This window comes from Gekko japonicus, unplaced genomic scaffold (assembly GCF_001447785.1).
Source record: "Gekko japonicus isolate JY-2015 unplaced genomic scaffold, Gekko_japonicus_V1.1 scaffold2363, whole genome shotgun sequence".
Classification (NCBI taxonomy): Eukaryota; Metazoa; Chordata; class Lepidosauria; order Squamata; family Gekkonidae; genus Gekko; species Gekko japonicus.
The window spans coordinates 176668-192071 of NW_015163158.1; the positions used below are offsets into that span (position 1 = coordinate 176668).

The 15404-nt window shown below is 48.2% G+C and overlaps 1 protein-coding gene across 1 annotated transcript in view; it reads left to right on the top strand.

The window, feature by feature from the left end:
• The first annotated feature begins 3246 nt into the window (after positions 1-3246).
• LOC107106859 (zinc finger protein 726-like) overlaps positions 3247-15404 on the top strand; it is a 22968-nt gene continuing 10810 nt past the window's right edge. The window contains 3 exon segments of the mRNA XM_015407076.1: positions 3247-3304; positions 3780-3906; positions 6787-8876. Coding sequence (XP_015262562.1) covers positions 3873-3906; positions 6787-8876 — 2124 coding nt within the window. The 5' untranslated portion in view covers positions 3247-3304; positions 3780-3872.

Sequence of the window (15404 nt, forward strand, 5' to 3'; positions counted from 1 at the left end):
CCGGCCCTTGACTCCATAGAGGGATCTGGCAGAGGAGGAAGGTGATCTCTTGGTCCAGGTGAAGACTGTTTGGAGAGGACGGAAGAGATGAGTGGAGAACTGGACCCAGCAGATCTGGGAGCAAGGAGAGGCCCTGATGCCACCGAGGCTGGGGGCAGAAGGGAGCTGTGGGAAGGAGCCGGGCAGAAGAGCCTGGGGGACAGCGTCCTCCCTCCAGATGTGCAGCGCCAGCTGTTCAGGCAGTTCGGCTACCAGGAGGCGGAGGAGCCCCGGGAGGTCTGCAGCCGACTCCACCGTCTTTGCCGCCAGTGGCTGAAGCCGGAGAGGCGCAGCAAGAGGGAGATGCTGGACCTGGTGGTCCTGGAGCAGTTCCTGGCCGTCCTGCCCCCGGAGATGGAGAGCTGGGTGAGGGAATGCGGGATGGAGACCAGTTCCCAGGTAGTGGCCCTGGCAGAAGGCTTCCTTCTCAGCCAGGCAGAGGAGAAGAACCAGGACCTGCAGGTGAGACGGTTTCATCTAGTTGGGAGGGGGGGGAAACTCTCAAAATCCACACAAATTATCCCAGCAATTATAGACCTCCCCCCCACCCACCAGTTGGTTTCCTCTTCCTTTCCTCATCCATCTCCCCTTTCTGGGATCCTTATTTCTTTTGCAGGTTCAGATCATGCAGGAGCATTACCACAGAGCCACTTTTCTGGATATGACTGAAAACACAGGGAACAGAAGAATGCTGTGGGAAGGGACCATGCAGAAGAGCCTGGGGGACAACGTCCTCTCTCCAGATGTGCAGCGCCAGCAATTCAGGCAGTTCGGCTACCAGGAGGCGGAGGAGCCCCGGGAGGTCTGCGGCCGACTCCACCGTCTTTGCCGCCAGTGGCTGAAGCCGGAGAGGCGCAGCAAGAGGAAGATGCTGGACCTGGTGATCCTGGAGCAGTTCCTGGCCATCTTGCCCCCGGAGATGGAGAGCTGGGTGAGGGAGTGCGGGCCGGAGACCAGTTCCCAGGCGGTGGCCCTGGCAGAAGGCTTCCTTCTCAGCCAGGCAGAGGACAGGAACCAGGACCTGCAGGTGAGGGGGGCATAGGATAAGGCCAAGGATATACCCTCCAAATACATGTGGATCTTGTCTCACTAACATTTTGGATTATTTGGGTGGGGTGAATAAACAGGTGGAGCAGGGTGACCCAGTCGATGATGTTTCTGTAGACTTCCAGAAAACGTTTGATAATGTTTCTCATCAAGGCTCCTAAGTAAACTCAGCAGTCATGGGATAAGAGGACAAATCCTCTTTTGAATTAAAAACTAATTAATTAAGAGGGAACAGAGAGTGGGTATAATTGAGCAGTGTTCACACTAGAACATGGTAGGTTGTGGGGTATCGTGAGACTCAGTATTAGGCTTTTCAACTTATTCCTTAATGATTTAGAGTTGGGAGTAAGTACTGAATTGGCTAAGGTTGCAGATGACACAAAGCTGTTCAGGGCGGTGAGAACCAGGGAGGACTGTGAGGTGCTCCAGAAGGATCTGCCAAGGTTGGGTGAGTGGGCATCAACATAGCATATGAGTTTCAATGTGGGCAAGTGCAAAGTAATGCACATTGGATCCAAAAATCCTAACTATAAATATAGGCAGATGGGATCTGAACTGGCAGTAACTGACCAGGAGATACATCTTTGAGTCGTAGTAGATAACTCACTGAAGAGGTTGACTCAGTGTGCTACTGCAGTTAAAAAAGCCAATGCTGTGCTGGGGATTATTAGGGAGGGGATTGAAAACCAATCACCCAGTATTGTAATATCCCTGTATACATCTATGGTGCAGCACCATTTGGAGTACTGCGTAAACTTCTGGTCATCACACCTCAAAAAATATATTATTGCTTTGGAGAAGCTGCAGAAAAGGGTAAATACAATAATTAAGGGGATGGAACAACTTGCCTATGAAGGAAGTTTAAAGAGGCTAGGACTCTTTAGGTTGGAGAAACGACGATTGAGGGGTGACATGATAGTGGTTTACAAAGTTATGCATGAGATAGAGGAGGAGGTACAAAAGGACATTTTTCCGTTCTCACAATACGAGAGCTCATAAGCATGCAATGAAATTAATGAGCACTAGGCTTAGAAAGGAGCTGCGGTGGCTCAAGTGGTTAAGACGATGAACTGCAGGCTGTGGAAGGTCAGTAGTTCAGTTTGAAACCCGAGTTGCCGCATGATGGAGTGAGCTCCCGTCTCTAGTTCCAGCTCCTGCCAACCGAGCAGTTTGAAAGCAAGAAATTGCAAGTAGATAAATAGGTACCGCTTCGGTGGGAAGGTAACAGCGTTCCGTGCGCCTTGGTGTTTAGTCATGCCGGCCACATGACCACGGAAACATCTTCGGACAGCGCTGGCTCTTTGGCTTGGAAACAGAGATGAGCACTGCAACCCTAGAGTCGGACTCTACTGGCTTTCGAGCAAGGGAACCTTTACCTTTACCTTTAGGCTTAGAACAGAAAAATGGAAGTACTGCTTCACCCAAAGAGTAAATAACCCATGGTATTCACTACCACAGGAAGTGGTGGTAATTACAAGCATAGACAGCTTCAAGAAGGGATTGGATAAACATATGGTACAGAGGTCCATCAGTGGCTGTTAACCACAAGGTATAGATGGAACACTTTTGTCTGGGGCAGTGCTGCTCTGTATTCTTGGTGCTTGGGGGGCAACAGTGGGAGGGCTTCTGGAGTTGGGGCCTTGCTGGTGGACCTCCTGATAGCCCCTGGCTTTTGGCCAGCGTGTGACACAGAGTGTGGGACTGGATGGGCCATTGGCCTGATGATCCAACGTGGCTTCTCTTATTTTATTATTGACCTCAGCTTTTGGGAAACTCTCTCTCCGGCCTGTTTCCTGTTCCTCATCTCATCAGTTCCCTCTTTCTGGGGTCCCCTCTTCTGTTTCAGGTGCAGGAGGAGACCATGCAGGAGCGTTACCCTGGAGCAACCTTTTCAGGTAAGGTATACAGGGTGTTTTTTCCAGTGGGTGATCTTCTTGTATGCCCCCCCACACATACTGTGTGGGAAAGATGCTCCACCCCAGCTTCTCAATTCAAAATTGTTCTTGTTAGTACAAGGATTTCTGCTTCTGAATCAGCACCTTGAGTTCTGTGCATGAACCAATATATACAGGAGATATTTCTCCCAGTGCTCAAGGAACTGAAATGGAAGGAATGTCTTCCACGTGCCAATTTATCCTTCACAGGTGGTGTCATGAAACCGGTGATATATAATTCGCCTTCACTTTGTGGCAGATCATCTACTGTGAAGCCAGAGCAGGTAAGTGTGGGACTACAAATCCTTTTATGCCAATAAAGCCTGACTTGACTTGACTTGACTACAAATCCCGACCCCCACCTCTCCCTAGGCTTGAGAGATTATTCCTTGGTCCTTTCACTGCTATCCTGCTCACCCCACAGAAAATAAAGGTACCTCATAAAGGTCTGAATATAACCACAACAGTGTTCCCTCTAAGCTGAGTTAATGTGAGCTAGCTCACAGTTTTTGAGCCTCCAGCTCACAGATTTTTGTCTTAGCTCAGAAAGGATGGCTCCAGAGCAAACTAATTTATGCTGCAGCCAAATGGCTTGCTCACAACTTTAATGCCAGTAGCTCACAAAATAGAATTTTTGCTCACAAGACTCCACAGCTTAGAGGGAACATTGAACCACAATCCTTTTTGGTTGACCTTAGAAGGAAAGAATTGTTACCTTAGCGTGAGAAGAGAGGGCATTAATTTTTTGTCTCTTTTCAGGGTCTGGTGACCTTGGAGGAGGTGTCTGTTCATTTCACGGAGGAGGAGTGGGCTCTGCTGGGTCCGGACCAAAGAATCCTTCACAAGGAAGTGATGGAGGAGAATCGTCGGAATGTGGCCTCTCTGGGTAAGGCTCCCTTGTCCCTTGACTCACAGGTGCCTGAGGGAGAAATGGCTCCTTCTAAGGAGGACTGTCGTAGGTTTCTCATGGGGACTGTCATCAGGGGTGGGGAGTAGATCAGCTCCACACACAGGCAAAGGGGAGGCTTCTGCATGCCTAGTGGACTCCTGAAGTATTCGTTTGTAAGCAAACAGAGTTTGTAAACTAAAAAGAACATTCCCCTAAATGGCCTTTGAGAATTGAACAAGTGAACGGCCATGGAACGATAAGGGTCAGACAGCCCAAAGGGAAGCTTTTCAACCGGGCCAACTCATGAGCTATTCTGTGCTCATTCAAGGAATGTAGAGATTAAAAATCGCCTTCGTAGACAGAGGAATCAGATGGAAAAGTTTTTGTAAAGCAAGTTAGGCATTCTTAGTAAGAGTTCAGCTTTTTGGGGATCCATCACCAACTTTTCCTGTCCTGGTAGGATTGAGGTGTCTCTTCAAAGGGAGAGGAGCCCTTAGACAGCGGCCCTTCATCAGAGCCACATTAGATGGTGTCAGTCTGGGATGCTGGATTTTGTGTGCCTTTGAAGGGGGACTAAGATATTCTATCCTGGAGGCTCTGTCTGGGCTAAGGCTTCCCTTCGCTGTGCAAAAGTTCTTTTCTTCTCTGTGTTGGGCCACTAACTGGATCTGATCACTAGCAACCTCACCTCCCATTCCCTACATGTTCCAGGAGTTTACAAATTTGGCATTTCTTCTTTTTGGCAGTAAGAGGGGCAGTGGTTCGTATAGCCTGGTTCAAAATCTGCATGTTTCTTAGAGTTGGAATATGTGGAAGTCGCTGCTCTGTTTCTTTCCCTCAAAGAGAGACTTCTCTTTCCCATACCTGATTCCATATTCAGAGTGGAAGAAGCAGGAGATCTGCTTTTCCAAGACTCAGAAGAAAGGAAGATATCAGCAGGTATCTGCTTCCTTTTGTCTTGGAAGAGGATAGGACTTCTTTTGGGATTACTTTGCCTCCTGGAAAATGGAGTGATTTCTCATGAGGAAACAGCCAGAGAATGTCTGTGAAAGTGTTCTCAAATGTGAAAGAGAAGCTGAAACGGGGACAGAAAGGCCGGTTTGTTTGTACTTCAGCTTGGGGGGAAATGTTAAGAACATAAGAGACGCCAATGTTGGATCAGGCCAAAGGCCCATCCAGTCCAACACTCTGTGTCACACAGTGGCCAGAAATACCAAGTGCCATCAGGAGGTCCACCAGTGGGGCCAGGACACTAGGAGCCCTCCCACTGTTGACCCCCCCCCCAAGCACCAAGAAGACAGAGCATCACTTGCCCCAGAGCCCCTATCTATACCTTGTGGCTAATAGCCACAGATGGACCTCTGCTCCAGATGCTTATCTAATTCCCTTTTGAAGCCGTCCATGCTTGTAGCCACCACCACTTCCTGTGGCAGTGAATTCCATGTTGATACAGGACTCAGTTTTATTCCACATGGATTTATTTATATGCTGCCTCTCCAGATACCCAGTTGATGCAGCTCACAAACATCTGCAATGCTGTAAAACAGTGCACACGACATAAATCATCAACATTAAAATTTAAGCTGGGGGTATGAGAACAGTATGAAGTATACATTTAGCAGCCTGACAGATATCCACTGAGATGTCCTCAGGAGAGAAGCAGACTGTCAAACAGCTAAAAAAGATAAAAGCCCCTCTGAGTTAAAGATGGTTTGAAAAGCAGTGTTTTGACCTGGTCCTTCAAAGATAGGTAGGCTCCAGGCATGCTTTGAAGGGACCACCACTGAAAATGCACTATTTCTGCTGACCACCTAGTCAGCAGGATTTGGGAGATGCACTAACTGAGGGGAGGACACTGTGGTAGAGACAGAACGTCAAGTACCCGGGCCCTGTCTAGGGCCTTAAAGGTGATAACTAGCACCAAGGAAGGTGCCCTGATTGGTCCATCTAGACCAATAGGATCTCTTCTGACAGGCAGTGGTGCTTTAGAGAACCGGGGGCTGGACCTGGGATCAGTGCTCCCTCTAAGCTGTGGAGTCCTGTGAGCAAAAATTCTACTTTGTGAGCTACTGACGTTAAAGTTGTGAGCAAGCGATGTGGCAGCTGCATAAATTAGCTTACTCTGGAGCCCTCCTTCCTGGGCAAAGGCAAAAACGTGTGAGCCGGAGGCTAAAGAACGGTGAGCTAGCTTACACTAACTCAGCTTAGAGGGAACATTGCGGGATATGATAAGTCCAGTGCTGGTGATGTGTTGGTGGGCAGATCATTTATTTTAAGGTATCCAGATCTCCCAGATCATTTATTTTAAGGTTTCTGTTAATTCTCCATTTATCCTACTCCTTTTAAGGAGTGGAGGCAGCATTTGTGAGGTTATTCCATTTACCTGCACGACATCCTTGTGATGCGGAAAACACTGGAAGTGATGGGCCCAACCCCACTCCAGGGCACTGTACATGTGGGAAGCTCACCTTGGATCTTCATAGTTGGGGTTTAAAATCCTACTCCATTTTGTCTGTCCAGCAAAAGGTGCTCTGTAATGTGTTTGAATCCAGGAAGAGATTGGCCAGAGGTCTCTGTGGTCCACCCTCCTGTTTCCCATTGTGGTATACTAGAGTCCCTAGAAAGTTCAGAAGCAGAGGAGCAGAGCCAAAGCCTCCCCCTGAGATGGCCCTGCTAACAACTAGCCTTCTGATAGATGCCTTCTCTAAAAGGGAGGTTCCACTATGTCCCCTTGCCTCTGATGGAACTACCTGCCAAGGAAGACTCAGAAGCCGATCAGTATGTGGCAAGATTTGTCTCCATTTGCAGTGATCTTGGTCCTGCCAAGAGCAGTTAATCCACTTCTCTTTTTTATATAGTCTTCTCTCTCTGTTCCAGAGGTTGATGGTCCCCAGAACAAGTCGAAGAGAGAACCACAACAGTTCCTGTTGGAAGAAAAATGGCAAAGAGGAAACACTGAAACAAAATGGACGAGGGGAAAGGAATCCTATTCTTCCCAGGGTGCTGAGTCCCAGGTATTTGATATGCACTGGGGAATCCACACAAGGGAGAAACCGTATAAGTGTTTGGACTGCGGAAAGAGCTTTGCTTCGAGTTTCAGCTTTACTGCCCATCAATCTATCCACACTGGGGAGAAACCATATAAGTGTTTGGAGTGTGGAAAGAGTTATGCTGAGAGTAAAGACCTTACTACCCATCAAAAAATCCACACAAGGGAGAAGCCATATAAATGCTTGGACTGTGGAAAGAGCTTTGTTTGCAGTGCCAGCGTTACTGCCCATCAATGTATCCACACAGGGGAGAAACCATATACATGCTTGGAGTGTGGCAAGAGCTTTGCTCGGAGCCACACTCTTACTGCTCATCGACAAATCCACACAGGGGAGAAACCATATAAATGCTTGGACTGTGGAAAGAGCTTTTTTCGGAGTGACAACCTTACTACCCATAGACGAACCCACACAGGGGAGAAACGATATGAATGCTTGGAGTGTGGAAAGAGCTTTGTTCACAGTGCCAGCGTCACTGCCCATCGACGTACTCACACAGGGGAGAAACCTTATAAATGTTTGGACTGTGGAAAGAGCTTTGTTCACAGTGCCAGCGTCACTGCCCATCGACGTACTCACACGGGGGAGAAACCATATAAATGTTTGGATTGTGGAAAGAGCTTTGCTCGGAGTGACAGTCTTACTGACCATCGACGAGTCCACACAGGGGAGAAACCATATAAATGCTTGGACTGTGGGAAATGCTTTCCACGGAGTGACAGCCTTATTGACCATCGACGGACCCACACAGGGGAGAAACCTTATAAATGCTTAGATTGTGGCAAGACCTTTGCTCGGAACAACACTCTTAGTGCTCATCGACGAGCTCACACAGGGGAGAAACCATATAAATGCTTGGAGTGTGGCAAGAGCTTTGCTCGGAGCCACACTCTTACTGCTCATCGACAAATCCACACAGGGGAGAAACCATATAAATGTTTGGACTGTGGAAAGAGCTTTTTTCGGAGTGACAACCTTACTACCCATAGACGAATCCACACAGGGGAGAAACGATATGAATGCTTGGAGTGTGGAAAGAGCTTTGTTCACAGTGCCAGCGTCACTGCCCATCGACGTATTCACACAGGGGAGAAACCTTATAAATGTTTGGACTGTGGAAAGAGCTTTGCTCGGAGTGACAGCCTTACTGACCATCAACGAGTCCACACGGGGGAGAAACCATATAAATGTTTGGATTGTGGTAAGAGCTTTGCTCGGAGCAACACACTTAGTGCTCATCGACGAATCCACACTGGGGAAAAACCATATAAATGCTTGGACTGTGGAAAGAGCTTTGTTTGGAGCACCCGTCTTACTTCACATCGACGAATCCACACAGGGGAGAAACCATATAAATGCTTAGACTGTGGAGATCATTTTGCTCAGTGTAAAGACCTTACTATACATCAACAAAGTCACATAAGGGAGAAACCATATAAATGCTCGGAGTGTGGAAAGACGTTTGCTCAGAGTAAGTACCTTACTGTCCATCAACGAATCCACACAATGCAGAAACCATATACATGTTTGGACTGTGGAAAGAATTTTGCTCGGAGTGACAACCTCAACGCCCATCGACGAATCCACACAGGGGAGAAACCATATAAATGCTTGGATTGTGGTGAGAGCTTTACTCGGAGAGACACGCTTACTGTTCATCAACGAATCCATACAGGAGAGAAACTGTATAAACTCTAGGAATGTGACAAGTGATTTACTTGGAAGGGAGACCTTACTGGCCTTCAACAAATACACACAGGGAGACACATAAGTGTGTGGTATGTGGAAAGATGTTTGCTTAGAACTGCACCCTTGCTACTCTTTCATGTATACACACTGACAAGAAACCATATATATGTTAGAAATGTGAAAAACCTTTGTTCAGAAGGAACATCTTGTGATACAACAAAAAAAAAGAATCCACACAATTGAAATTACATAAATTCTTGGCTCAATTGCACCCTTAATACTCATTGACGAATCCATGCGGGAGAAACCATATGAATTTTTGGTTGGTACAGTGTGGTTTAGTGGGTAGAGTGTCCATCTAGGAGGTCCAGTTTCCAATCCTCATTTTGTCACTTTTGTCGTCTCACTTTGGGCCAGACACATTCTCAATCTAGCCTCCTTCACAGCATTGGTGTGATGAAAAAATGGGTTGTTGTGAGGAAACAACAGATTAGACTCGCCTTTGTGGATAAAGGCAGTGTCTCTTGTTACCAATCTAGTTCTGCCTGCAATTATAGAATCATAGAACCAAAGAGTTAGAAGGGGCCATACAGGCTATCTAGTACAACCCCCTGCTCATGTCTCCCCTCAGCCTTCTGTTCTCCAGACTGAACATTCCCAAGTCCCTCAGCCTTTCCTCATAGGGCTTGGCCTTCAAGCCCCTGATAATCCTCGTCACTCTTCTCTGCACCTGCTCCCCATTCTGTCCATATCCTTTTTGAGGTGAGGCCTCTGGAACTGCACACAATACTCCAGCTGTGGCCTGACCAAGCCAGTGTACAGCGGGACTATGACATCTTGTGATTTGGATGTTATACCTCTGTTGATACACCCCAAGATCACACTAGCCTTTGAGCTTTCCCAAAGGTGTGTACTTCAGATGTCAGCTTGCTATTATTTCAGTCCTGTGTGCCATCTGTCCCTGATTCCAGCCTGTTCCCCCCTCACCTCACCCCTGTGTTTCTTCTGGGAGCTTCTTTCCCCCCCCCCCCTTTATTCCCTAGGCTCAGAATCACATTTTATCTGCCAGCCACCTGTAGGGATACTGTGATATCCCCACTCTGTAGGAAGTTATTCCTTTATTTAGAAGACTAATATGACCCTACTCCAGAAAGCTGCACAAGGTACCTCACAACTTAAATAGGGGCCCCGGTCACATGGAGCATTAGCCACGCTACAGGGATGGAAGATAGGCGGATTTTCCGGGCGTGATCTCACCGCCACATCTGGGAAGCGTAGAGCTCCCGTGGCTCACCCGAGGCTTCCCACGGAAAACGCGTGGTAAAAAACTAGTACCTCGGAGGTACTAGTTTCCGGAAACCGTGGGGCAAGGGCGGGCGTCTGATCGCATTTCTGGTGGTAGTTCCGGTGCCTGCCCATGTCCCCTAGCAAAAAGGTATGCACACACTTTAGTTTAAAAAAACAACAACACACAACTGAGCAGCTCACTAAGACTTGAGTCGTGCAGAGAAAAGGAGAGCAGCCAGAAGAAACGCAACACAAAGCGCACGGCTGGAGGCGAGAGAGAAACAGGTAGGGGGAAAGGGGGCAAGGCAGAAGAGAAAGCGGCTGAGGCGAAGCCCAGAAAGGGGGGGGCTGCGGCGGCAGAGTAGGAAGTCCGCTTGGGGAGGGGGGGGCAAGCCGAGGTGACTAGACACACGGGTGCGGGGGGGGGCGCAGAGGCTGCGGGATCGGAGCCCCCGCGCCCAGGGAGCCGAAGAGCCAGGAGGGTGGCACTCACCGTGGCCTTGAAGACAGGCGCTGGAGGAGGCAGCGGAGGAGGAGGGGGCTGAGCCATGCTGCTTTGCCCTCTTCGTGCGCCCACCAGCTGGCTCCCCGACTGTTGCCCTTACAAAACTACTGCCCGCCCCCTGCCTGCCTCACTGGGGGGGGGATGTGTGCGTGTTACTTAAGGGCCCAAAAGACCTAGAGAGAAAGAGAGGGTGGCCTATGCTTATTATTCCATTTGCACTCCAGTATCTGTCAATGCTGTTTTGTTTTTCTTTCCTGGGAGCAAGCCCTGTTGAATAAACTTGAGTCGTTTTTGTTGTTCTACATTGTGTTATCAACAACTCAGTAAGAGCCAACATATCTTTAAATCCTACGGAACATACCTATGATCTTTCATGCTTTCAAATAAAGTGTACAGCCTGTGAAATTGTTTTCTGTTACCACCACAAATATGTACTCCAAGGATCAGCTTGGCCATTACTTCAGTTTTGTCCACCCTCTTCCTTTAATTCCTGTCTCCCCCTCTGTGACCCTTCCTGGAGTTTCACTACTTTACCTTTTCCTTCCATCAGTGAGAATCTCAGAGTCAATTTTAGACACCTGTAGTCATGCTCTGATTTCCCCATAGGTTAGGAAGTCACCCATTGGCTCCTTTAGAGAACTGATATGCCCCCTCTCCGGAGGCCTGCTCAAAGCAGCTCACCACTCAAGAATAAAACCAAACTGGCAATTATGAACAAACCAGGAGTGGGGAAACTGCATAAAGCAAGAACTGAGCAGCCTTAAAAACCCTATAAACAGTCCTCAGGCCAAGATCAGACCTTAGATGGAGCCCTTTAGTTAAAGCTTGGGTCAAAGGAAGCCTTTCTTCAAGGCATTAGGTGGCCAAGAGACAAAGAGGGAGAGGAAGGCCTGTTACCCTGGAGTGGTTAATCCAGAGTGAGACTTGTGCCTAAAGCAGGAGAAGGAGTAATTGTTTAAAATGGTATGAGAAGTGGTTTGAGAGAGGTTTCCCTCTTCCTTCCCAGAGTGGAGACACACGTTTCTTTCTCGTGCCCCCAGTCAAATAGATTTGCAGGTTTTTCAAAAATCTCCCGCACCCAGTTTATTCCAGGGGAAAGCAGGATGGTGTCCACCACACCAGCAAAGGGGCCGTGGCTCAGTGGTAGATCACCTGCTTTGCACAGTATGATGAGGCCAACATAACTGCCAGGTCCCCCACATTTGCATCTGGGCAATCCAGCTGTGCTGCAGCTGCTGTGATTCTGGGCAGAATTCCACAGTATAAGCCAGGAAAGTGATATCAATCCCAGTAGACTCCCCGCCTATCCAGAAGGTTTGGGGACCCTGCACAGAACTGCACAGCAACTGCTTTCAACAGCTGAACACCTGGTCCGTTTCTCTGTCCAAGTCTCCGGCTGAGGTCTTTCTTTAAATTGTAGATGCTGAAAATTGACCTTCTGGAACCTTCTGGGTGCGTTCAGATGGGGCATTTGCAACGGTATAGGTGCTGGTTGGAATCGGTGTACTTACCGGCGTTCACATGGCGAACATCTGCCTTCCGTCCCTAACCGTTGCAAAGAGCTTTAAACCGTTGTATTCTGCCACTAGGTCCCCAAGTGTGGTATCCTGAGTGCAACGGTTGTAATCGCTGTACCCCCCGTCTGATCGCTCTCCACCGTTGTAAAGCCACTTCCGTTTGGAAGCCCGAGGCTTCTGATTTTCGCCCGCCATTTTTTTTTAGCTCGGCGATATGCGCTTGGGTGAAACTTCGCCCCGGCGTTTGTTTTTTAAAAAAAGAAAAGGTCCTTAGTTTAAGGTTTTGGAGGACTCCGGGACCTCAAGGAGGCCAGTTTGGTCTTTAAACTTTAAAGGTAAGTCCTCTCTTCAGGGCATGCTTTTCGGTACAGGGTGTTTTGCGCATGCGCGAAGATCGCCATTCTGTGGATGGCTGCCTATGCGCATGCACAAACTGAGTTTAAAAAAAAAAAAAAAAACCGCTGACGCCCGCTGTGTGTGAACGGGCATACAGTGATGGGCTCCGCAGACAGGAGGTAAGTGTGATCGCATTTCAGCCGGCATAAGCTGCACCGGTTCCAACCGGTGAGAGGGGGGCAATGTAGGACTGCCATCCGGATCTCTGATACAGCTTTCCCTGGCCAAGTTTCCGGATGAGTTTCCTTAAATTGGAGATGCCAAGGATTGAACCTGGGACCCCCTGTGTGCCAAGCTGATGCTCTACCACTGAGCCATGGACCCATTTGTATGAGAGGGGGGGAATGTGGGACTGCACTCAAGCACTGATTTATGACGACAATCCCATTACACTGCCAATTGCATCACGCTGTACTTGAAAAGTCCCCTGACCAATGCTCCCTCTAAGCTGTGAGCAAAAAAATGACTTTTTTACTACTGGCATTAAAGTTGTGCGGTAGCCATTTGGCTACTGCATCAATTAGTTTGCTCTGGAGGCATCCTTCCTGAGCTAAGACAAAAATCTGTGAGCTGGAGGCTAAAAAACTGTGAGCTAGTTCACACTAGCTCAGCTTAGAGGGAACACTGATCCTGACCAACAGGGCTGTGTGGCGTCCTTCCTATCTTGGGGGGTGTCGGGGCTGTGTTTCCTTTAAATCACCCTCTGTGACATGCTAGCTTATGGGGGGGAAATGGTTTTGCTTTTTAACTCACACTTTGTGTATACGAACTTGATAGTTTCTTCTGCCACCAGGAATTTAAAATTCCAGCTCTCTCTCCTTTGGTAGTGTAACCCAGGGTCTGGGCACTTCAGAGGACAATGTGGCCCTGAGGAAGTACTGCACTGAATTCTGGGAGATATTTAAACAAAAATGGATTTATTGAAATATAAGAACATGTTTTGTTGTTGTTCAGTCGCACAGTCGAGTCCGACTCTTCGCGACCCCATGGAGCAGGTCACGCCAGGCCTTCCTGTCTTCCACCGTCCTCTGAAGTTTGCTCAACTTCATGTTCGTTGCATCGATGACACTGTCTAACCATCTAATCCTTTGCCGTCCCCGTCTTCTTTGACCTTCAATCTTTCCCAGCATCGGGGTCTTCTCCAGTGAGTGCTTCCTTCTCATTTGGTGGCCAAAGTATTTGAGCTTCAGCTTCAGTATCTGGCCTTCCAGGGAACAGTCAGGGTTGATTTCTTTTAGGATTGACTGATTTGGTTTCTGGAAAAAGGAACTTGTAAAATATAACTAGCAAGCTTGGTGTCACACCAGTCTCTTAGACACCAAAATTCCACTCTGACAGGATTCTCTCTCTTTCTCACATATGCAGCCAAACCGGCTAAACTCTTTGACTTTTCCACACAAGATAAAACATGGGTCTAATCATACAGTTTAGACACAGCTCATTTCTTTTCCCTGTAGATTCTCTCACAATACTTTTAGAGTTCCACACAGACCCTCTTTAATAGCTCTTCCACACTTCACTTTCCAAAGACACATAGAACAATGAACTCTGTCATAAAACACACACACACAGAAATTCCTCTCGGAACATCTCCTTCCACACTCTCAGTCATCAACCAGTCACAATACACACATCTCCCCCTATCTCCCTCCTTGTATTACTGCAGTCAAACTAACATTTAAAGGAACACACACACACATCAAAACAAGGAATCATTACAGGCTGAACATCTGCAAACAATGAAGTGACAGCAAATTGGTTTAATGTTCCCAGCTGGTGAGCAGAAGGTGAACTGAACTGGCCAGTATTCAAGCTTTTCTACCATACAGGGTTCTGACGCAGGACGGCATGATATGTCCCCCTAATAGACACATCCTTGACACACCAGAACATAAAAGCGGTCTTTGCTTGTAGCTGCCACATATCACATGTCATGAAGGGGATTCCATATATTGTGAGAGTGACTGGAATGGGAGATATCTTGCAGTTCTGGGGTTCACCTTCTCTTCGGCCAAATGATTCTCTCTTCATGTGTTCTCCCCCCCCCCCCACCCTTCCTTTGCACTCTGAACACCCTGGCCCAGATTAGCTCCACAACATCCCTCTACTTTTTGCAATGGAGGCCAAGCGTTACTCATGAGAAACCAGGGAAAGGCAAGCAGCACAGCCAGAGAGGGTAGAATGTATCCCCTCTGAAGAAGTATGACCTCTTCCCTGCCCTCTGACAGATCCAGTTCTGAAATTAATCCTGATTGTGCTACAGAACGCAGCTGTCTGGCAAGACACAGAATCTTAGCCAGACTTACATTCAGGGGTCATTTCCTGCAGGAGCGCACAGGAGCGGAGCTCCCGCAGTAAGGAGCCCAGGGGGTGGGCACATACAACAACCCCTGCCCCCTGCTCCCAGCAACCCTCAGTTGGGCCACAAGGAGCAAGAAGCAGCCAGGTAAATTGCAGAGTGCACCCTAATTCCACCTTCAGGTACAAGCTCTCCCTCCTGCGTCCCCCCCCCCCCAATAGCTAGCAATCCAAAACAGTCCAGTGGAGCTGGAGCAGGGGGTGTTGCCTTCTGACACACTTCCGGTGATGTCAGGGAGTGTGGCATATGCAAATAAGTTATGCTAATGAGCTCCTGCACCTCTTTTTCTACGAAATGACCCCTGCTTACATTGCAGGGTTGTTATAAGGTTAAAGTGGAGAGGAGAAGAAGAATGTAAGCCTGTTTGAAGATGGGTGGTGGTGGTGGAAGATAGGAAGGGTGGGGGTGGGGAAAACCCTCAGTTCGGCATAATGCCATGGAGTCCATCCTTCACAGAAGCCGCTTTCTCCTGGGGGAATGATTTCTTTGTTATGGAGATGAACAATTCCAGAAGATCTCCTGGTCCCATCAGGGGAATGGCAACCTTAGCAGAGCTGTTCATTCATATATTCAAACTACCATTAAATGTTGCAAACAGGCACACCTCTAGTTTCAAATAAAAGGGGCAGCCTAGATGTACCACCAGCATGGAGCCCCCCCCCCCCCCCCGTGGGCTCTCCATCTTTTTCCTC